Consider the following 24,050-nt stretch of genomic DNA (forward strand, 5'->3'; position numbering starts at 1 on the left):
AAATTGATAAAAATAATCTCTATCCTCTGTCGCAGTCTGCAGAATTATAGGTTAGCTTAATTAACATCAAAACAAGTCCAGGTTTTTTGTATAGGAAAGACATAATTTAGCAAATCTCAGTAGGCAGGATGTATTAATCAAAGGAGGGAGGAAAAGGAGCATTTATTAAGTACCTACATTATTTTATTTAATCCAAACTTATCAGGTATTATTTTTATCATCTCCATTTTTCAGATGGGGAAAGGATGCCCAGAGGAGGCTGATCTGACCAACACGACGCAGTTAACAACAGAGCTGAGATTTTTCAACACAGGTTTGTCTCAATTCCTAGCTCATGTTTTTCTTTAATCTGTCACATCATATTACTTACCTAAATCTAATCTGTATTTATCTGATTCTTTTAAAGGAGACTGATACAGTGGCAGAGTTAGACTTTGCTCTTTGAATATTATTGGAGTTGAAGCCAAGTGATGATAAGGTTTCCTTTGTGGTGTTTTAAATAGGTTTGGTTCATAACTGTTGATTTTATATTCAGATTCTTCTGCAGGTTCAGAATTATAGGGTGGAGCTTCTGAAGAAAGTTCTTCAAACCAATTAAGACTTATTGGTCCTAAATCTGTAAAAAAAAAAAAAAAAAAAAAAAAAAAGTAAATAAAAATCCCACCTTGGTTTAATCAGTGACACAGAAAAATTCATGAACCAGTAAAAATAATAATAACAAAGAAAAGGATGCTTGAGATTTTGACTGTTGATTACTTTTGTTAAAACATATTAATTAAACAAGACCATTAATCTGTTCTCTTATGAAGGTATAGGTATAACAACAGTTCACAAAAGTTACAAGGAGATAGCACTTAGCCATATTAGCTCTTCTGAAGTTTTCTTTCTCTTATATACACGATTCAGAAACAAAAATCACTCATAGTAAGAATGTATTCCACAGATACAATTCAAATAATTATAAAGCCTACATAAGTCAATCTAACAAATCTATAGGTACAAGGAACATGTAGGTTCACAAATAAAATGGAAAAAAAAGATTCTTTGTTGAAGAGAAATGACAAAATTTCTACTATGATCTATCTACCCTTAAAGTAATGGTTTTCAAAGTGTGGTCTGTGGACCATTTTGGCGGAAGGTCTCCAAGACCCTTTCAGGAGGTCCATAGCTCAAAATTATTTTCATAATACTAAGGCATCATGTGCCTTTTTCACAATGTTTACATTTGTACCACTGGCGGGCAAAACCGACACCTTTGTATGAGTCAAGGAAGTGGCAACAAACTATACTAGTAGTCATTGTATTCTTCATCACCCCACACTTGCAAAAAAAAAAAAAAAAGCAAAAAGGCAGTTTAACTGAAAATGTCCTTAATGAAGCTGTAAAAACTAATTTATTAAAGTCCAACCTTTGAGCACATCTTTTTAATATTCTGTGACAAAATGGTAAACCTGCATAAAGCATTTCTGCATATTTAAGTACAACAGTTGTCTATAAAAGCACTCATGATGAGTTGTGAACTGAATTAGCACTTTTTTCATGGAAAGCCATTTTTACTAGAAAGAGTGATTGACAAACTAAGTCATCTTGAGTTGGGTGGTTTGGTAGACATTTTCTCGAAAATGGAGTGAGCATGTTACTGCAGGGAAAACATTTGTTGCCAACAATAAAATGTGAGCTTTCAAACGAGAATTAGAATTTTGCTAAACTTTACCAGCATCTGTGAGCTTGACATCTTCCCAATCTTAAAAGATTTTCCTGATGAAATCAATGAATTAACAAATGTGATCTTTTATATTGTTTAATGCAACGCGTTAATACATGGAATATCTATGTAATTCAGAACACCCATATTTTCCAAATAATCAATGCGTGATGCCACAACACGGATGAAAGACTTATTCAAAGTGCAAGAAAGACTAAGAATTTAATGTAACAGGAGTATGAAAAGTTCATTATATGGTTTCAGATCCCACATTACAACTTTTAAGAAACTACCGCTTGTCTTAAGTGGTAATTTTGGTGTAGTATCAAAGAAAAATACCCACAGTTAACTGAAGATTATTAAAATACTCCTTTGTGAGGCTGGCTTTTCTTCAGATACTGCTACCAAACAACAAACTCCAAGAGATTAAATGTAGAAACAGTTATGAGAATCAAGCTATCTTCTATTAAGCCAGATATTAAAGAGAATAGCAAAAATATAAAATGCCATTCTTCTATTTTTTAAAATGTAGTTATTTTTCATAAAAATGTTATTCATGTTAATATGAAATGGGTTTATTGTTATTTTTAATTGCAATAATATTTTTTAAAGTTTTTAGTTTTAATTTCTAATATGGTAACCTTTGAGACTCTCATTTTTAAGAACGTAAGGAGTTACTGAGTCCAAAAGTTTGACAACTTGTGTTATAAAGTAACATTACCAACGCTTCTGGTTCGCTAGAAGTTCTATGCTTTGAAAACAATTCTACCTACTGCTAATCAAGGAGCCAGTCTTCTCTTTATCCACCACGGTTTTATACTTATCACTTGGTTAACTGTAAATGATCATTTTCTTAACTGGATTTATGTCTCCATAGACAAGACTTCATACTGCAAACAAAAATGTCAAGTACTGGCTTCTTTTCAGCAAGCACGCATATTTACATTTTTCTGAAAACATTTTCTCAGTGTAATAGATCAATTCATATAAAATGTCGATACCTGCTTTGCTGCATCGTGTCTTAAAAATGTCAAAAAAAGATGGCCTCTCTTTGCATCCAATAGGCATTTTTATTTAGAAGATTACTCCAACACTTGGTAAAAGAATCTGCAAAAGAAAATACCAAAATGCATTTTGCAGGGACGCAATCCCCCGTAAGCGACTCTGAGGTAAAATCAGAGGCGGGTAAACTTGCCTAAAGTCACAATGTTTACCTCCCTCGGCGCACCTTTTGGGACAATAATGGAACTCACTGCGACGATGGCAGCATTCTGTATTTGTGCGGTCCCATACAGTAGCCACGAGCCACATTAAGCACTGGAAATGTGGCAAGTGCGACTCAAGATATAATTTTTAATCTCAGTTAATTTTAATGAAGCTAACTAGTCACCTGTGGCTGGTGGCGCGCAGTCGGCGAGGGCTCCTGCGCAGATAGACACCGTCTGACAACTCCAAATCAGTAACTCTCCCTAGTCCAGCAATGACCTGGGGCAGACACAGTGCGCTGGAAGCTGCTAAACATTTCCCCAAACAGCACTATCCCGTTAAAGTAACTTGATCGTGCTTCCAATGAAGGAAGTTTCAGATTGGGACAGCTGGGAGGCCCACCCTGAGGGGCGGCTGGGGGCCAAGGGGCGGGGCTCGAGCCTGCAGCGCCGAGAAGCCGACCTGCAGCCCCAGGCGCCCGGCCAGCCTCCCCGGGGGCGCGGGGCCGGCGGGACCACCGAGGCTGGAGCCGCGGCGCCCACCCCGGGCAGAGAGGCGCTCGCCCGCCGCCCGAGACCGCGGACGCCAGGCCCGCCTCCACCCCGGCCGACACTAACCGCCTCCAGAGCTGCAGCTCTTCGGGCCAGAGGAGGCTGACGGACACCACGCCGGCGCTCAGACCAGAAAGCCGACCCCTCACGCTTCTGTCGGCGGCGACCACCGTGCCACACAACACCCCAGTCAGGGAGCCCCAGCAGCTCCGCCTCCGCTGACCTTCTTTCAGGCGCTCGCGCCAAAAGCCCGCTCTCTCAGCACGTCACGCGAAGGCGCCGTGACGCGGCACGCAGCGTGCGCGCCGCCCGGAAGTCAGGGGCCGCCCGAGATGTCCCCGTTTGGCGAAAGTCCGGTGTTTGTATCAGTGCGTAGCAGTCGCTGTGGAACTGCATGAAGACGGAGCTGTGGTGCTTGTTGTCATCTCCCCGAGCCTTCAGAGTATCAGGCCGCGCAGTTTGGAAGGACGGCGCCCTGTGAATCCTCCCCGATTCCTTCCCTTTCTTTCCGCTCCATCTCGCCTGTGGGTGGCTGCCCTCGGGCACGACCTGGGGTCTTTGAAAAGCCTTCGTTCCGTCGTTAGAGCGGGCGTCCCCCCAAAGTGGGCCGATCTTAGAAAACCCCAGGGCGGGCCGTGGTTGTCGACGACTCGCTTCTCGCCTCGTGCCCGCTGTAGAGAGGAAGGGGCTGAGAGTTGAAGCCTGAGCACCTTAGTTCTAGCCTGCGTGTTGCCCTTAGGTAGCAGGTTTTCAAGACCTCAGAGCCTGTTTCCCCGCTTGAAAAATTGTGAAACCCACCTTACCTCTCTCCTGCAGCGTTAGGTACTGCCCTCTGCGGGCTTCCGTAGTGTCCTTTACATGCTTAGGGTACCCATCACCCTGTTTAGAGTCTGTCTCCCCCTCCAAACTGTCCTGGGAGAAGTCTGTCATCATTCACGGGGTCTGTGACATGCCTAGCACAAGGCTTAATTCAGGTTTGTTGTATGACCTAGAAAACCTTCCACAGGAATCTGGGGGCGAGAGCTGCTCATGGGCCTTGTTGCTTCTGGAGGGCTCTTGAGTGAACAGCAGAAGCAACCTTGCATTAGAAAAAAAAGTTGGGCTCTACTTGGTTCTTTAGGTGGCGTTTTAGTTTGATCATCAAGAAGCCTTACCAATACACATAGACAGCAAAGCTTATGCTCATTTAGGTCTAAGTAACAGGAACACAGACCTGTGATCCCCATCAAACCAGAGCTACGCATTACTGAACATTTGTGAGTTACTCTGCTTTGTGCTGCACAAGCAATATCATGTTAAACATAAATTAATCCTATAAATTGGATAGTATTGTCAGACGGGGAAATTGAGTCACCTAGTTAAGTAACTTGCCTGGTAACTAGGCCCAGGTTTCAACTCAAGTCCGTTTGACTTCAGATACTTAACTATTCTGTGATTAAATCTGCATTTAGTTTCTAGATCAAAACAATTTGCTTTATTCCCCTGTTTTACTGGGGAGGTCCTCACTAGGAGTAGACTAATCAGAACTGTTGGCACGTCATACAACCCTCTGAAATGTATTTTCTCCCGCTATATACACCAGCCCCATCGCCCCAAACTTTATGCTCCTTGTTCCTTTGGTATCAGGATCTTTATATTGATCAGTTCTGTCATAATATACTTTCTTCCTTATACTCTTCTATTGTGACTGTTCAAATAATTTACTACTTGTATTAGACTTACTATGTGCTTTAAAACAGGATCTCTAAAATGGTAAGTTACTTAGGGAATAAATGAATGAATTGCTAATTAAAGCAAGTGTGTGAATCAGAACTCAAATGAAAAACAGCTTTGAAAAAAGTTTCAGGAACAGTGGATTGAAGAGACAGGGAAGAGCAATTAGGAATCAGGTGGCAGTTAGACCCCTGTAGGTAGGTAGATCTCCTGCCCTCCTTCAATTAGGTTAATAGGCAGCAGCTCCCATCAGAATCGGAAATAAATGGAGAGCTAGGGATGGACCTTGACCAACTTGATTAGGAGAAAGAAGGGGTGGATGAAGGTGAAGGCAAAACAAGGACACAAACGAACTGCACCAGGATGTTACGCTGTGCCTGGGCGCCAGGTGAGCGGATGGAGCGATTTGTCCGCGTTCCCTATGGCTTGTACCAGGGCTATGGGAACACACTACCTCTGGGCCAGCCTGGACACTCTGAGCACAAACAGTCCAACTGGAGGCAGAACGCTGGACCCCCGACTTTCCTGGCCAGGCCAGGGCTGCTGGTGCCTGCAAATACCTTGGACTACTGCATGGACCCTTACAAGAGGGCGCAGCTTAAGGCCATTCTCTCCCAGATGAACCCCAGTCTGCGCCTGCGGCTGTGCAAGGCCAACACCAGGGAGGTAGGCGTGCAGGTGAGCCCGCGTGTGGACAAGTCAGTGCAGTGCTCGCTGGGGCCTCGCACCTTGCGCAGCTGCTCCCCTTGGGGCAGGACAGGTCGCAAGACACCCCTGCCAGCCTGGGGAGTCTATACGCCTGTGATTGGCCACAGGGGCTTGATTGGGCTGCGAAAGGATGGGGAAAATGAAGAGAGGAAGGCGCTTTCCAGTCCTGCAGAGGCCAGCCACCAGCAGCAGCCACCACCAACGCCAGGGTCAGAAGAGGACAAGCAGGAGGAACTCCTGCAGCATGATGAATTGGGACCAGCAGATACCTCAAGTCCTCGGGAAAGACAGAACAAACAGGCACAGGGAGACGCTGCTGATCCACTCAGGAAACCCAACTTCCAGGTGAATTTTCTCTTCTCTCTCCTCCGTGCTCTGCTAGCCCCATCCTCTTTCCTCTTTTCCATTTCTAGGGCAATAAGAGCAAAATCTTCTGTGGCTTCTTCTCTTTCTTTGATGAAGGCGAGGAGGTTCTGAAAACATGTAGTGTTTTACATGGGCTATATGTTTTGCAACTTTTTGGTAAAATAGGGTGCTAACTTTGAGCATGTGAAAACCCAAAATCTGGCAACCATTGCTCTGGGGAATGAGGAGACAGAAGGGTTTCAAGTCTGTGGAATATGTGATCAGATTTTTTGGGGGGGGGCAGATTGTGCTGGTGGCAGTGTGGAAAATGGATTGGAAGAATCTCAGAGTAATCCTTGTCAGATGAGATGCTAAATTAATGTAGTAACCTTGAGAATAGCTGTGAATGAGGTTAAGGAGGCTTTTTGTTTTTTCTTATACAAAGCCACAGGGAAAGAAGGATCTGGCTTTTTTTTCCAAGATAGTAAAACACTTTTCCCCCTTATTTTCAGTTTTTGGAACCAAAATATGGCTATTTTCACTGTAAAGATTGTAAGACGAGATGGGAGAGTGCTTATGTATGGTGCATTTCTGGAACTAATAAAGTAAGTAAAAGTGAGTGGGACATGGGAGGAGGATGGGGCGGCCACATATGTTAAGTGGAGGAAGAATATATTTCCTAATGGAGGAGCATGACCCTGACAGTGTCCCATTCATCCTGGCATCCTCAGTGCCAGGCACATAATAGGGGCTAAGTAAATGTTTGAATTGAACTGAATTGGACTGTCCATTTGAACTCTTGAGGCTCCTGAACCATATTCTGGTGTTATACTTGGTTTGGCAGTTCTGTTGGACAAATTGTCGGGTCATTTAGATGAACTCTTGTTCTTGTGTTTGTTGGGACTTTCTGTAATTTTTTTAGTTTGCATATTTTGAGCAGGTTTGGGCCTTAGCTCTAGGAAATTTCTGCTGTGTGTCCACAAGGTGGGGCAATGAGAGAAATAATTTATTGTAAAGGTTAGCCTGTGAGAGACCTTTAGGCTAAGCAGTTTTTCCCCCACTTGAGTTAGTTGTCACCAATTCAAGGCTGGGCAAGCTTTCACATTCTCCATTTCCGGAGTTTCCTGAACGATCAGACTCTGGTCAGTATGGACTCTTCTCTCAGTGTAAGAACAGTTGGCTGGGGCGGAGCAGCTTCTGTCTCCTATCTGGGGACATGTGCACTTCACTTTGCAACACTCTAATCTGGTCTATTTCATTAACTCCTACAAGCATTCGTGTTTGAGTCCCCTGTGCTGTTGCATTTTAGATACTGCCTTTCTCGCTAAGGGACTGAAGAGGGAGAGGGTAAGAGGCAAGCTAAGACCTGAATGAAAACTCGACTTTTCACACTAGCCATTTTCTAGACCCTGGAGGCGAATAGATTTTTAAACTAAACTAACATCACTTTCTTTCTCTTGCCAGAAGAAAAACAATGGGTTTAATTCAAATGCTCCAAGATAGTAGGATACAAAGAAGGCATAGAACTCACCCTCAAGAAATTTATTCTGATAGGAGTGAAGCAGATAAAATGCAATTTGGTGATATATACAGTGGCACCCGTGGCATGAAAGTGGTACAGAAATAACACGGGAGGGGGATGATTAACCCTGTTGGGGGGAAGGCATCATGATGTCCAAGCAGGATTTCAAAGGATAAATAGGAGAGTTCACCAAGTAAGGCAGGAAGAAATGTACAGAAGAAACTACGCAAAGCATAGAAACCGTGTGGACTAGTTGGTAACTACAAGTAATTTAAAGTTCGAGTGTGGGGGCCGGCCCCGTGGCCGAGTGGTTAAGTTCGTGCACTCTGCTTTGGCGGCCCAGCGTTTCGCTGGTTCGGATCCTGGGTGCGGACATGGCATCGCTTGTCAGGCTGTGCTGAGGTGGTGTCCCACATTCCACAACTAGGAGAACCCACAACTAAAATATACAGCTATGTAGTGGGCAGACTTGGGGAGAAAAAGTAGGAAAAAAAATTAAAAATAAAGTTCAAGTGGGGAAATACTAAAAAAAATGAAAAAGTAGGAGCTAATAGACTGGGACAAAAGGAGAAGGATTGGGCCCATACAATAAGTAAAATTATAAATAGCTGCTTCCCATTGAAGACTTTTACTGTGGTACTTTATGTAAATTATTGGATTTGTTATTGTTAGTGCAGTAGAGTTGCGACCATGTCTACAGTAGAGGGGAACCCAGCCCGGTTTTGGTTTTTGGGGGGGAGGGGATTTTTTTTTGCGCTCTCCTCCCACCTTCTGGCGCTGTATCAGACAGTGCTTCATTGCTGTTCACTGGGTTTTCGTAGCCAATTTTTTTGGAAGTGCTTGGCCAGGTCCTTCTTCCTACTCTGTCTTAGTTTGGATGCTCCACTGAAACCTGTCCATCATGGATGACCCTGCTGGTATTTGAAATACTGGTGGCATAGCTTTCAGCATCACAGCAACACGCAGCCGCCACAGTATGACAACCAATAGATGGGTGGTGTGGTTCCCTGACCAGGAAATAAACCCGGGCTGCCGTGGTGAAAGCACCAAATCTTAACCAGTAGACTACCAGGGCTAGCTACATTATTGGGTAGTTGTCAGAATTATATTATAGAAAAAGTAAATAGTATCTTGATTTTACAGGTAAGGAAAATGAGGTTCAAAGAGTAAGAAAAAGTGACTGAGAGCACTAGAGTAGCTTAAGACCTCACAGTAGATATTGGGCAAAAGCAAGGTACAAGGTAAGGGAATGGGTTACTTAAATTAAGTGGGGGACCATGGTACATATAAGCTTGTATAAAAAAAGACTATTTTCTCTTTAGGTTTATTTCAAACAACTCTGTTGCAAATGCCAAAAGAGTTTTAACCCTTATCGAGTAGAAGCAATCCAATGTCAGGTAAGCGTATAGTACACTTCCATTGTGTCTATAATGTTTCCATTCTTAAATATGAAGCTTCTGTGGCAAAATGTTAGGATTTGATAGAATTGGGTATTTGTATAGGAGTTTTAGGTTTTCTATACGTTTGAATTTTTATAATGTTTTAGGAAAAAAGCATAAATTCTAGTTCTTTATATGGCGGGAGATTTACTCTTGTAAGATGCCTTATTTGGTGTGTTTATGTATGGGGTATGTGTGTTTTTCTTCCAACACTCTGTGTATAGTTCAGATGTAGTAATTTAATAGGTGACCTTTGTTATGCTTTTACTGTGTGCCAAACTTTGGGCTAAGTGCTCTCAATGCCTTCTCTCTTGTAATCGAACCTTTGAGGTGGGTGTTATCCCCTTGTTACAGACCAGAAAGCTAAAGTCCCATAAGAAAATAACTTGCTCAAGGTTGGACAGGTAGTAGGTGTTAGAACTGTGATCAGATTCCACCGTGTTTCCAGTGTCTAGAAAGTCACAGAATTAGGTAAGATCTTATCTAAAACAGTTTTCAGGAGACCTCTTTTTAAGCTTTTCAGAAAAGTGTGACATAGCTGATTTTCATAATCAAGAGGTTGTTTAAAAAAATGTAAATTCTTCATTTAGTTAGAAACATTTGTTCTTTTTTATACTACTTAGAAATAAATGATATTTTTAAAACTAGTTTTAATAGTTTATGAATGATTTATCCTTAGATTTTCTAGTCGGACGTTCTCGTTTAGTCTGTTTATGTTTAATATAATTAATTGGATTTAGATATATTTTTCTACTATTTTCTTATACTCAGTTTTCTTTTTTCTTGTGTTCAACTGAATACACATATATTTTTATTATTCCTCCCTATGTTGTCTTGGTAGTTATTCATTCTTTAATGTTCTTCTGGTGGTTACCCTAGAGATTACAGCATGGTTCTTTGACTCATAAAAGTGTACATAAATTGTTCGTCTTACCTCTCCTTGACAATGCAATGACATCAGAACATTCTGACTCTTTATCACTTCATCCTAATGTATATGCTGCTGTTGTGTATATATTAATTTTAAACTTCACACTATATTATTTTATATAGTCATTATTCCTTTAGCTGTAGCTACATATTTATTTTTTATGCTGCCCTTAGGTCCTTTATCTAGGACCACTTTCTTTTCACTTGAAGAACACATTTTAACCTTTCCTATAGTTCAGATGACACATTGTTTTGTCTAGATAGCTTTTTAAAGGATGTTTTTTGCTGGGTATAGAATTTTTAGGTTGGCAGTAGTTTTCTTTCTTCCGTTTAAGTATTTGAACTTCACTGTTTCTGTGAAGTTGGCTATTTAGTCCTATTGCATCTCCTTTGAAGTAACTCTTATGCTTTCTCCTCTTCTTAAATCTGCTTGCTTTTAAGATTTTTCTCTCTGCTTTGGGTTTTCAGCAGTTTTACAAGAAAATGCCTAATTGTGGTTTCTTTGTATTTATCCTGTCTGGGATTCATAAGAGTTTCTTGAATCTGTAGCTTGCAGATTTGTATCACTTTTGGAAAATTATCAAATTATCAGCCATTATCTTTTAAAATATTACTTCTGCCTCATTCTTTTTTCCTTCTAATTATTCATGTTAGACCATATCCCTTATGCCTTTTATGCTCTTTTCTATATTTCCTATGCTTTTGTCTCTCCTTCCTTCAGTTTGGATATCATCTACTAAACTAGGTTTCGTTTCTCTAATTCTTCCCTCAGCTCTTTCCAATCTACTATTAAACTCATCCATTGAGTTATTGATTTCAGTTATTGTGTTTTTCAGTACTAGACTTTTTGTCTTTTTAAAAAAAATGACTTCTACTTTTCTGCTGGAAGTACTAGTCTTATTTCTTTGAACATATTAAGCATAATTATCTTAAAATCTGTATCAGAGAACTCCATTAACTTAATCCACTATGGTTCTGTTGCAATCCTCTTCATTTTCCTTGGTTTTCAAGTATATTATTCTGTCTCCTCGTATACCTGATTATTTTTAATTGAGTGCTAGATATTGTCTATGGAAAATTATTGTGGTAATTTGAGGCCTGGGATAGTATCTTCAGAAGATTTGTTTGCTTCTGGTGGGCAGATGGGGACACTGCCAGTTTCAGATCATTATTTTCCATTCAAAGTTAGGCTGTTTTGAAGCTGGGCTTCAGCATCTGTGAAGGCTGTCAATTTTTGGTCCATCCTTATTTTTAAGGTATAGCCTTGAAGGGTCTCAACACAAAACCTGAACTGTTTACCAGGGCTCTTCCATTTTGGCATATTTAAGATTATTCCTCAGCCTCATCACTTGTTAAACTCATTTTCAGCTTGGTAATGTCTTTCACCTCTTCCAGAATTGGCAGATACCTTTAGAGATACCTCCCAAGTGTCAGGCTCACTTCCGTTTCTGAATTTCCTTCTCTAATTCTTTGCTAATTCTCCAGTGCCTTCAGATAGTTCTTCTTTTTAAAGTATTATTTTTTTTAGCTCAAATTTTCTAGTTATCCTAAGCAGAAGGCTTAGTCAAAACCACCTAAGCCACCATTGCCAGAAACAGAAATATACCTTTATAGTAAATCTTGATTTTTTTTTTTAATTGAGCCTTTTCTTCCTTTATAAGGGTATTGTGAGGATTAAATGAAATCTATATAAAGTATTAGAACAATGCACATAGTAAACACCATGTAAATACTAGCTATTAGAATTTTCTCGTAAGAATGCATACTCATCAATGGAAGAGTAAAAGATGTAAATGTAGTAAAACATTTGATAAGTCATATTTAAGACTCATTTGGAAAGTAAAAATCCCTATTTTCACAATATGAACAGTAAAGGTTGACTTATTCTGTTTGGCTATGGACAAATGCAGAAAACAGAGCAGTGACTGTCAATTTCAAAGATTAGCAAGGTTGCGATGGTTGACCAGGGCAGTATACCAGTCTCCATGGGATATGATTTTTATTTATCAGAAGACAGAATGGGCTATTGGTTAAGAACACTTTAAATTCTAGTAAGGATTAGGCATTTCCGGAAAGAAAAGAAAATTTAGCTTCCTCTAGAACACCCCTCCCTCCTAGTTGTGACAGCCAAAAATATCTCTGGACATTGTCAAATGTCTGCTGGTGGGTAAAATACCACTGGTTGAGAGTCACTGCCCTACTGCTTTTAAATGTTCCAGTCTAGATAATCAAATCACTTAATATTCGCTCACTGAACCTTACCCCCACCTGGCTACAAATGTAGAAACTACATAGGGAAGACACTCTACCAAACTTGAACTTTTAAAACTTTTCTCTTACATTATATCTTCTTGATTGGCTTAGCAGTATTCTCTTAAACATCATCTTTGATCACTCATTTAGAAAAATCCATGGCATTAATGGAACCAGGAGTGGGTTTTGTACCTCTTGGTCTTGGACTTTCATAGGATGCAAAGGAGAATGAGAATATCAGAGATGGGGTGGTGGGGAGAAGTATTCTGATTTGAGGATTACATTTGAAACACTAATTTGATCATTTAGTGTCCACACTGTTCCTTGTTTTCTAAAGACCTGTTCAAAGTCTCGTTGTTCCTGTCCTCAAAAGAAAAGACACATTGATCTAAGGAGACCTCATCGACAGGAACTGTGTGGCCGCTGCAAAGACAAGAGATTCTCCTGTGGCAATATTTACAGCTTTAAATACATGGTGTGACAGGCAGTATGACTTGTACAGGACACCTGAACTTATCTTGTAACTTGCTGTACTGTTCCTTTTTGCAACTTAGCTCTGACCTGGTACTGGAAAATGTATTAGGCTTTTGTACTTTTTGTAGGTTGTATAACAATTGTACAATGTGAATAAAATAAATGCATGTAAAATAGACCATGAAGGTACATTAATTGTGGTCTCAGGGTAAAAACGTCAATATAGCATTGAGAAATGGTAGATACTATCACTAATATGAAGGGGAACAATAGTCAGTCATTTGACAAACTTTTATAAGCTGGGTGTTCTAAGCACTGGGAATATAGAGACAATCAAAGGGTAAGGTCCTTTCCTTCAAGTATAGATAGTAATTATAGCAAATGCTTCAACAGCACTTAGTGTGTGCTGGGCATTGTTGGAACTCATCACAGCAGCCATACTAAGTAGGAACTATTATACTTCTTCTTCATAGATGAGGAGAGGGAGCCACAGAGAGGTCATAGGATAGAGCCAGGATTTGAACCCAGGTGGACTAGGACTTGCTCCCTGGCTTTAACTACTACATTTACATTTTTTCTCAGGTTCAAATGTCGTAAGCGATATGAAGGAAACAGAGTGCTATGACAGAGTGACCCTTTCAGATATGGTAGTTGGGAAGAGGCGACCTAAGGATTGAAATCTGCAGGCTGAGGGAGCTGAGAGAAGAGAAGATGATTTTGATCCAAGAGAACAGCAAGATCAAAGTCCCTGAGGGGGTGGGACATGTACTTGGCATGTCCCCGGAATAGGAGCCCTTGAGGCTAATGTGCAGCATAGGCTGGGGAATACTGGGCTCAGGTCACAAAAGATTCTTTGGTCATAGTCAAGTGTACGGAAGCCCATGAAAGAGTTTCAACAAGGCAGTGACATCAGATTCTTACTTTAAAAAACTCATTGCTGTGAGGGAAGACCAGTTAGAGTGGAAGGAGGGAGACCAGTTAGGAGCTTGAGGACCACACAAACAGAATGATGGCTTGGACAAGGGTAGTGGCCATGGAGATGGAGAGAAGTACATTGATTCATAATAATGTTTGAAAATGTACAGGATTGGAAGTGTATGATAGGGAAATAAATGATGGCCCTCAGATTTCTGCTTTGAGCTATGGGGTGGATGGAATTGAGAGATACAACAGAAGCACGTTCTGGAGTCAGCTCACCTAACTTCAAATCCTAGGTATAGTACTTAGATATATGATTGTGGGCAAGTTACTTACTCTGTCTCAATTATTCTTCTGTAAAATGCAGATAATAATAATATCTGTCTCTTGGAGGTGGTGTGAGGACTAAAAGAGCTGATACATGTTAAGCACTTAGGATCATACGTGTAACATTGTGAGGGTTCAATAAACAGCTATTCTTATTTTGGTGCGGCTGTGAGGTGAGATGGGGGAGGGCCTCTGTTTTCCACATATAAATTTGGAATATTAGACATCCCAATGGACATGTCATGTAGGCTATTGAGTATATGAATGGAACTTAGGAGGGAGGTTGGAGCTAGAGAGAGAAAAAATATTTGGAGATAAAAAATATATAGGATTTAAAGCTGTGGACCTGGATGGGATCACCTAGGAGGGGAGCACAGTGCGGTGCCTTGGGGCATACCCACATTTAGAGTAATGATTCTAAAACTTTAATGTCCCAGAAGTTATCTGGTGCTCTTGTTAATTGGAGATTCTGATCCAGTACATCTGGGGCCTGAAACTTTGCAAATCTAATAAGCTCCTAGGTGCTATCAATGCCACTGGTCCCCTAGACCACACTTTGGGTGGCAAGAAGTTAGAGGTTAGATAAAAAAGGTCAAGAGGGATAGGATGAGGATGGTGTCATGAAAGTGAAAATAAAACACTGTTTTGAGAAGAAGGGAGTGATCAACTGAGTCAAATCCTGTGGTGAGTGAGAAAGATGAAGATAGACATGTCCCTGGGATTTGGTAACATGAAGGTGACTGGTGATCTTGAGAAGTTTCAGTGGAATGGTGGGGATGGAAGCCAGAGTTAATAAAGTCAAGACAGCGAATAGAGATAATACTTTCTAGAAGTCTTGCTGTTAAAAAGCAGAGAAATTGGTGATAGCTGGAAGGGCATTTGGGGAAAAGGGAGGTACTGAGTAAGTCTGTATATGAATGGGAATAATTCACTAGAGAGAAGTTGATGGTACAGCAGGGAGAGGACAAGCCCACAGGAGCAAAGCCCTTGAAAAGTGAGAGGAGATGGGGTACAGAACACAAGTGGTGTGATTAGGCCTGAATGGGAGCAGTGATAGTCCCTTTATTGTTAAAGGATGGAACACCTAAAATGTGGGGCTAAAGAGGTTTATAGATTAAGGGGTGAGGATAAGACCGTCGGATTTGTTTTGTTCAGTGAAGCAGTCATCAGCTGAGCTGGGTAGGAAGGGAAAGGGTTGGAAAGCTGAGGAGGGAGAGCAAGGTATGAAATAATTGTCTCAGGTATTGGGAATTCGAAATTATCAGGGATGCTTGATTGTATCATAGGATTGCTGAGAGCATTGAGACCTCATTCTGAGATTTGGTGCTGTTTGAGATATGCTTGACTGCAGCTGTGTTCTAGTAATGTCACACTTAAGCAGTTCTGGTGCAGGCATGGAAAGGGTCAATCTTAGGTTTAACTAATTGAGTAAGACAGGGGTAAGATATTTGTGAATGTCAGCAAGGGAGTGATTAGAATCCAAGGAATTTAAAGTTGTTCAGAAGAGGAGTGAAGTTAGGTGATGGGTAGTGGAAAAAGTAGCAAGGTCTACAGATTGTTATTCATGATGGGGGAAGAATTGTTAGAAGGGGTCGGGTGCTGGAATAAGAGGAACCAGAAGGATCCCTGAGTGGGATGCTTGAAGATGAGATTTTGGAGCTGGTCCACTTATTGCTATGGATATGGTTATGTATAGCCATGAAATTGGATGGCCCAGGTGGAGTGGAGAGGAGTGAAGACCCTCTGGAGGTAAGAATGATAGAACTGAGAGGAAAAAGATTTTGTGTGGGTTATCCATAAGGATGTTGTAGTCTTGGAAAATGGTATCTGAAGTTGGGGTGAAGAAGAAGACAGTGAGCAATGAGCTACAGTCTTTTCAATGAATAGAGGGTGTGAGCAGGACAGCTTTAGATCAGCAGTTCTCAACCACAGCTGCAACTTAGAAACATAGGAGGAACTTTCTAAATTACCATGGCAGGACCCTACTCTCAGGGTTTGATTTAAGGGATCTGGGTGGGGCCTGAGCCTCAGAATATTTTAAAATCTTCCCAGATGGGATGCTTCTATTGTGCAGCCAAGGTTTACAGCCACTTCTGTGGTGACGGAGATGGGCTTGAGGAAGGAGGATGGCTCGTACAGCTGCGTGGCATGAACTTCTGAATCTCTGGGTTTCTCGAAATAAAAATGAGAGAAGGGTTGGAAATAGTGGAGGGGAGGGGAGCAAGGAGTTGTTTTCTCAACCTCATGGCTCAGGAACTCCTGGAAGTTGGTGGCAAGTGGCTAAAGTTCTTGGAACCTGAAGTTAGTATACAGTGTTAGAGCAAGAGTTTGCTGCTAAAAGCAGGGTCTGGGCTAGAGGAGATGGTGACAGAGAAGGAAGCATCTGCCAGGAAACTGGTCTGTAAGTGGACTGCAGTGAATTCTAGCTACTTACTTCCTGTGACCTCAAATACAAAACAAATAACAAGTCAATGACAGATTTGGGGTTGAATTGCTACACAAACAGCCTACATGGAAAAATGATTGGGAGTGTGCTTAGTCTAAGAAAGCACTTTGCTGTAGAATGAGTTTCTCCTAATTCAGTGCCTTTCAAAGTAGGATGGTTATTCAAATACTGATTTGGCGGACCCTGCTCTGCATTTACCTGAGGGAAGTGTTTCAATCTTGGCAGCCGATTAGAATCACCTGAGGGAACTTCAAACAGCCCTGAAGTTGGAGCACACTGCCAACCAATGAAATCAATCTCTGGAGGGTGGAACCTGGGTACTGGTGATTTAAGTTCCTTACATGATTTAATGTGCAACTAAGGTTTCAAACTCATTGCACTACACCCTGATTCTTACAGGAGAGACAGGTGAGTATCCCAATTTTAACTCGGGCTTTAAATACTATCTGTCTCTCTAGTCCAGACTTCTCAACAACAGACTCACATATCCACCCATTTGCTCACCATCTTGTCTTGGATGTCTAATTAGGCATCTCAAAGTAACCTCTGAAAATTAAATCTTGATTTCCACCTCCCAAATGTGCACTTCCTCATCTCTATAAATGACTACTCCATTCTTGCAGTTGTTTGGGCCAAACTTTGGAGTCTCTCACATTCCACATGTCATCATCAAGTTCTGTCAGCTCTACTTCTGAAATATTTATTTCTAGATCAGGCCCACTTCTGATCACCTCTGTTGCTACTGCCCTGGCCCAAGCCGTTGTCATCCGTTGGCTGCACTGTTGGAATAGCTTCTGACTGGTCTTCCTGCTTCTGCCCTTCTATAATCCATTCTGCATGTAGCAGCCAGAGTGATCCTTTTTAAAAAATTTACTTTTATTGTGGTAAAATATATATAACATGAAATTTACCATTTTCAAGTGCACAATTCAATGCATTAAGTACATTCACAATGTTATGCAACCATCATCACTGTCTATATCCAGAACTTTTTCAGCATGCCAAACAGAATGATCCTTTTAAAACAGGTCAAAGCATATAGCTGCTCTGCCCCCATCCAGTGGCTTTCCACTTCACTCAGTAAAGGACCAAGTCCTTCCTGGCCTCCATAATGCTTTCTCCCGTCCTTTCTGACCACTCTCCTCTTCACTCCTTTCACTCCGGTCACTGGCTTCCTTGCTATTCCTTTAACAAGGGGATCATGCTCCTGCTTCAGGATCTTTGCATTTGTTTTTGTCATTGCTGGAATGCTCTTTCCCCCACATATCCATGTTGTAGCCTCACTTCATTCAGACCTCTGCTCAGATGTCATCTTATTACAAAGGCTTCTCTGACCCCTTTTCTGAAATAGCACCACACCCCAGTTACTCTCTCTCTTGGTTTTGTCGTTCTGCATAGCAGTCAACACCACCTGGCATAGACAAGTACATCTTCCCACATTAAACATAAGCTTCTTGAGAACAGGGATGTCATCTGTTTTGATAACTGCAGTACCTCTGAAACAGTGCCTAGGCCAGAGTTGGAAAGCAATAACTATTTGTTGAGTGAAGGAAAGAACTCAGTTCATGATGGGTATTCAAATATTAATTCTAAGTGTATCAAAAACTTATAAAAAAAAAAACCCAGCTTCATTGAGTTATAATTAACATACAAAAAATTCACCTGTGGACACCGACATTTATGTTCTTCAGGCAGATATTTGGAAGCAGGTGTAAGCAGCCCGGACGTACCCTTATTTCTATAATTCTACATTTCACTGAAAAGATCAGTGTTTGTTGGGATTTGGAACCAGAAGAGCCTTTAGACCTGACTTTGTGCATGTTTGTGCACGTGCGTGATGTTGACGGTTACAAGTATCTTTATTTGCCAGCTGCACTAACACGTTTTCTTAACATTCTCACCTACTGGTAGAAATAAGACATTCACATGCCTGTGAAATGTGTGGGGCTTTTTCTAAAACTCTCTATTTGGAGACTATGATTTTCATCAAGTTATGTCTAAGTTATAGTGCACCTCTCTGAATTGCTTTATTATGCCAGTGAGTAAAAAGCATATCATGTTTTGGTGCTAGAAAGCACTGAGAAACGAGGAGGCATTTCTCTTATCATGGAAGCATTGTTAGGTATCTACCCTCTCCTTTGGGAGGATATTTCGACTCCTCTCCTCTCCATTCCTCTGTGTCCCTGGGGAAGTGAAAATTAATGCTTCAGTAACAGAGGCACAACGTGATACCCAAGGAGATTTGACTGTGGATCTGAAGCTATTGCTGGGCTCAGCTGGAGTAGGGCTGCAGCTTTAAAGGGCCTTTCTCCTACACAGTTTCTCCCACCTCCACTCAAGGGAGAGGAGGTGAAGAAATAGAGGGAAAGTAGAAGAAATCTTTCACATTAACAAATCTTTTTATTTAATAAAATTAAGAAAAAAGAGAAAACACCCCACTACTTCCTCTATTTCAGCAATATCCAGGAAGTTATTAAAATCAGTTAATAGTTGTATCCATGGTAACATAAAAGAAACCAAAACTGGGTTAGACTCCCTGTTGCAGGCTACTTCTAGAAAATTACTGCTTATGACTTAGTTGTTGTATGTTAGGAAAGCAAGTTATATTTGTTAGTCAAGTCAATAGGAGCAGGAAGACAACAGAAATTAGATTACATGTTTCTGTGTCCCTGTTTTTTGAGTGGGGTGGAGACTAGATGGGAGTTCATGACAGAATTAAAACTCCTACTACTTCTTCCTGCTCAGTATGGTCTATTTTGAAATTTTAAGGATGACAACCGACTGATAGGCTGTGGTTAGTCAGAGCTCTCGTTCTTCTCTGATTTCTCTGATTGATTGATTACAGAGAGCTGATTGAAGGTCACAGTCTTTGTTTGGTGTCCACTTCCAATGAGGTTATAGATACCTGCTGCTTCACAGGGTCAGTGCGCTGCACGACCCCAATGGGTGCTGTTCATGGAACATATGAATGGTGCCCCTTGGGGTTGTCACTGTGGCAACCCACATGCAAAACTGTAAATGTGTGTCAAAGGCAAAAATCTTCATTATCCAGAAAGAAAATCCATGGTCAATATGTATTTTGTCTTTTTTTTTTTAGTCTAAAGGAACAGTTCTGAACAGAATATCAACCAAGATTACATCACAAAAACTTTAAATGTATTTACAGAGTGAATAAGTTACATAGCTAAACTTTGAATATGTTTCTGATGTGCAACAGGTTTACATGCACACATCTAACACTTGACAGCATTAAGTTTAAGGAAAAAACTTAAGAATGGCCTTGTACATATATATTACAAATAAAATATGACATTTCTTAAGAAACAAAGTGACAACTCATTTTACCTTTATGATCCTACTTCTGGCTATCCAAATGGATATTAAAATACGCATGCGTGACAGGTGAGAAAGACTTGGAATTTATAATGCGAATGTCTTTACCTTTTTTCTACAAAATGGCAAAATTGGTTAAAATTAACACTCATCCTTCTGTAGTATAAATATGCTCATAAAAGCAACCTTCTAGTAAAAAGCAGCCAAGAGCCTTAAAAAAAGGTCTATCTGGACCATTTTTGGTGCTAGGGCCCTAATCACAGACCCCTGCAGAGAGATCCGGGGCTTTCAGAAACAGTAGCCTAGCAACATAAGAAAGGTACTTCATAGCAGCTCCTTTTAGATACAGTTAATTGTATTCAAATTACAGTGTACATTAAATTGTCCATTTACAATTCCCTTTTCACATATACAGGCTGTCAGCTTTTGACCATCTTACAGTTTTCAGTGGCCAGCTTCATTCTGCCTGCCCCTTCCTCAGCCCACCAAAAAAAGAAAAAAGAAAAGAACAAAAAAGGAAAAATAAAGGGAAAGAATGTACAAGTTTTAGAATATAAAATATTTTTTTAGTGAAGAAAACATTGCACTTTTGCCAATCTAAAATTGTTTCTAGAAAGAAAGGTATTGTTCAGTGTAGTCAGCTTTGGTATGCAATGAAGTCACTTCTTCAGTAGTGAGTTGCAGGTGCTCAGTAAAATGGTAACACGTTAGTGCCACACAGCATGACGGATGGAGTCTGTCCCAGAATGTTCTATGCTACCTTGGTTCTTATAGTATTGCTACACATTGGGAAGTTCTGCCATCCTCTTGAGAAAAAGTCCTACAGGTAACGAGAGAGAGAACAGTCTGACCAAGCCTTCCGAAGGCTGAGAAGACACTGAATGATGTCACCCCAGCATGGCAGCACCCCCAGTTGGGAACCCATGGGGGATGGGAGGCTCCTGTCAGAGACTAGTGCCAGAGACACTGGAGTCTGGAAGAAAAGCAGTGAGGACTCGGTAACTCTGGGCCCTGCGAATCATGTCCCGAATCTCCATGTTCAGCTCCATCAACTTGGTGCAGATTTCGGTCAGGCTCTGGTTTGACCCCACCAATGCATAAGTACCCGTTTGTCCCAGAGTTTGATGACGGAAATAAATATTCAGTAGTGTCTGGACCTCATCATCAGAACTGCTTCCAAAGATGTCATTAGGCCACAGACTTCTGCAGTCAAAAAAGAACAGCATAGATTAGAGGCACTATTGGTCACAATGTTGAGAGATTATGAGTCTTAGTCTTATACTAACAATTACTTTTTTTTTAAACCCAGCTTTATTGAGATATAACTCACATAGAGTTTATCCACCTAAAGTACACAATTCCATGGCTTTTAGTATATTCAGAATTGTCCAAACATCACCATAATAACTTTTAGAATACTGAATATTATTGGTTTTGTAAAAATAAAGTATAAAAATATCACAGTGGAATCTGATAATCTTAACACATTTATCTTATTTGCTATAGCATTCTGGTTCCAATGATTGTGAATATACTATCAAAATGTAGTGAGGAAAAAACCAAAAAGGATACATTCAAATAATAGTTTTCAAATTGTGTTGGGGTATACTCTGAAGTGTTTCAACATTTTTAGGGATGACACATGACCAGAACCAACATCAATACTTTATTTTTTTATTTTTTTTTTAATTTTTTTTAAGATTTTATTTTTTCCTTTTTCTCCCCAAAGTCCCCCGGTACATAGTTGTGTATTCTTCGTTGTGGGTTCTTCTAGTTGTGGCATGTGGGACGCTGCCTCAGCGTGGTCTAATGAGCAGTGCCATGTCCGCGCCCAGGATTCGAGCTAACGAAACACTGGGCCGCCTGCAGCGGAGCGCGTGAACTTAACCACTCAGCCACGGGGCCAGCCCCCCAACATCAATACTTTAGACGTATAAATTCTGAAATCTGATGCTTCTGGCCCGGTAACAGTAAAAATCTGAGGAGGCCGTGCATAAAATATCTAGATGTTGCCACTGTAGTGATTTAGTCCCCAGCCACAACAAAGTAACAATTAGGCGTGCATTTCCTTCACCCATCTCTGAAAGAAATAGAGTTACCTGCATTCCCTGATTTGCCGTAAAGCCTTGCCAAGTTCATTGTTCTTCAAGCACTCCAGCATGGACTGGATGGCTGCTTCGGTGGACGTGAAGGTTGGTTCCGACCACGCACCCTCTATATAGAGAGGGTCAGCTGCAATGGCTGCCGTGGCCTCCTTCAGGTTTTTCTTTAAGTCACTCAGTTCCCTGGACATATTTAGCAGCTGTTTAAAAAAAATTTTTTTTTTACTGTATTTAGTTGCAGACTGGATTTTACATCCAAAAGGAAAAAAACTTGATTATATGGGTCTGGTTAAGCACAAACTTACTATCTTGGTAAAACAGGACAAATGGAAACAGTACTACATGGTATGTGTAGGGGGCTGTGGGGTTGTATGCATTGAATAACTATCAACAGCTGGGATGCTCTCCTTATCTAAAAACTTAAGACCTCCTTTACAGTGTTTTCTATTTAGGTAGAAGGGCGGATGCAGACGTAAAACGCACAAGAGAACAGACTTGGAAGTTGGGTAGATCTGGGTTCAAATGCCAATTCTGCAGTGTACTGTGTTGCCATTGTCAAGCAAATAGACTTTAATGTATCTGTTTTCTTATTTGTGGGACTGAAGATATTACTCACTTCGCAGGGTTATTTTGAAGATAAAATGAGACAATGTGTATAAAATGCTTAGTACAGTTTGGCATGTAAGTACTCAACAAATACAATCATGAACACGGACCCTGTTTGAAAAATAAGCTTTCTTACTATTTCAATGCCATAGGAAAAGATTAAAGACATACTTTTAAGGAAGAGGAGGAAAAATCTCAAAGTAATGTTAGTATTCATATTACAGAGGTAAAAGATATTTTCCTTCAAAATTATTGGAACCAAACGATCCAGGTGGTTAAAAAATAAATCAGAAGATAGAACCTATGTCACCTCTTAGTGCACCCAAAATGTACTATGAGAGACAACTGTTTTGCAACTTGATTTCAAGAGCAGTTTTAAAAAACTGACTTGAATTTAAAGGGTTTTTGTGATGCAAGTCGACAATGCCTGTTTCCTTTGGAAAGTTGGTTTACCCAACGTCTTCACCTTTCTTCGTCATTCCCAGCTTGCTCAAGCTGTGCTACAGAACCGAAGCCCTCCAGGACTAGTTGTCTTCACACGGATGCCGGTTGAATACAACCACCTACTCCAAAACTAGATTTAAAACGTACTGAGGTAATCCTTTTAAATAAGATATTAGAGTATCTTTTGTATATAATTTTTAAGTTTGAAAGTGAATTTCTCTTTAATTATTTTAAATCTAGGTAAGTTTTAAATCTTGTGTGTATAGTATTTAAAACTTACCTAGATTTAAAATATTAAGGAGAAATTCACTGTTTTAAATTATATATATATAATATACACATACACGTACGTATATAATACACACACGGTATGTAACATAACTTACTCTAAAGTGAAACTTGAATTGCTTTTTTAATATGGAAAATGATGTATGAGTTGCATTTGCATGTCTTCCATTTTTTGAGCAAAGATGGACCCCTGTTAATACTTGTCAGAAGAGTAAGAAGAGTAAAGTTTATCTTGACAGCATTGCAAATAACAGGATCAACTGTCTTCCTTACATCTGCTGCCAATCCTCCTCTTTTCACGGAGGAAGACTGACCCTAAGCTAACATCCGTGCCCGTTTTCCTCTACTTTATATGTGGGACGCCTGCCACAGCATGGCTTGCCAAGTGGTGCCATGTTCATACCCGGGATTGGAACCGGCAAATCCCGGGCTGCTGAAGTGGAACATGCGAGCTTCACCACTGCACCACCAGGCCGACCCCCAACTGTCTTCTTTTTTATCTGATAATTTGTAATTCTATAGAGGAAAACTGGTTTGTGAAGAGCTCTTCATAAACGAAGATGTCTGACTCACGCCTTCCTTGAAATTGGCATTTGAAAGTATACTTAAAAATTATACAGTTGTTTTCCTTTTTTCCAAACTGAGGGATAAATATGGTAACGTGGTTGTCATTCGCTGTCTCCTCCTCCTCTGCCCCTCATCAGACGTCAGGTTTCAGGGCTCCATCCTCACCCTACTGC

The 24,050-nt window shown here is 40.7% G+C and overlaps 3 protein-coding genes across 17 annotated transcripts in view; 1 reads left to right on the top strand and 2 right to left on the bottom strand.

Moving 5' to 3' along the window:
* Nucleotides 1–3,621, bottom strand: part of BRCA2 (BRCA2 DNA repair associated) — a 64,623-nt gene extending 61,002 nt beyond the window's left edge. For all 5 annotated transcript variants that reach the window (XR_006889054.1, XM_046664259.1, XM_046664258.1 and 2 more), the window contains exons 1-3: nucleotides 3,529–3,621; nucleotides 2,707–2,812; nucleotides 371–616 (exon numbers count right to left, since the gene is read on the bottom strand). Coding sequence is in view for 4 of the 5 variants with exons in the window: in XM_046664259.1 (XP_046520215.1) it covers nucleotides 371–616; nucleotides 2,707–2,773 (313 nt within the window). In the remaining variant the exon portion in view is untranslated. The remainder of the gene's footprint in view (nucleotides 1–370; nucleotides 617–2,706; nucleotides 2,813–3,528) is intronic.
* A 158-nt stretch (nucleotides 3,622–3,779) lies between these two features.
* ZAR1L (zygote arrest 1 like) overlaps nucleotides 3,780–24,050 on the top strand; it is a 29,507-nt gene continuing 9,236 nt past the window's right edge. The window contains exons 1-4 of one of the 3 annotated variants that reach the window (XM_046664273.1): nucleotides 3,780–6,228; nucleotides 6,741–6,833; nucleotides 9,073–9,147; nucleotides 23,064–23,173. In XM_046664273.1, the coding sequence (XP_046520229.1) occupies nucleotides 5,539–6,228; nucleotides 6,741–6,833; nucleotides 9,073–9,147; nucleotides 23,064–23,156 (951 nt within the window). In that variant the 5' untranslated portion in view covers nucleotides 3,780–5,538 and the 3' untranslated portion in view covers nucleotides 23,157–23,173. Of the gene's footprint in view, nucleotides 6,229–6,740; nucleotides 6,834–9,072; nucleotides 9,148–12,709; nucleotides 12,966–23,063; nucleotides 23,174–24,050 lie in introns of those variants that run through there. The other 2 variants (XM_046664272.1, XM_046664275.1) reach the window with 2 other exon arrangements.
* Nucleotides 19,613–24,050, bottom strand: part of FRY (FRY microtubule binding protein) — a 401,426-nt gene continuing 396,988 nt past the window's right edge. For all 9 annotated transcript variants that reach the window (XM_046664270.1, XM_046664266.1, XM_046664264.1 and 6 more), the window contains 2 exons: nucleotides 21,970–22,172; nucleotides 19,613–21,073 (listed from right to left, as the gene is read on the bottom strand). In XM_046664270.1, coding sequence (XP_046520226.1) covers nucleotides 20,815–21,073; nucleotides 21,970–22,172 — 462 coding nt within the window. In that variant the 3' untranslated portion in view covers nucleotides 19,613–20,814. The remainder of the gene's footprint in view (nucleotides 21,074–21,969; nucleotides 22,173–24,050) is intronic.

This window comes from Equus quagga, chromosome 6, assembly GCF_021613505.1.
Source record: "Equus quagga isolate Etosha38 chromosome 6, UCLA_HA_Equagga_1.0, whole genome shotgun sequence".
In the NCBI taxonomy this organism is placed as follows: Eukaryota; Metazoa; Chordata; class Mammalia; order Perissodactyla; family Equidae; genus Equus; species Equus quagga.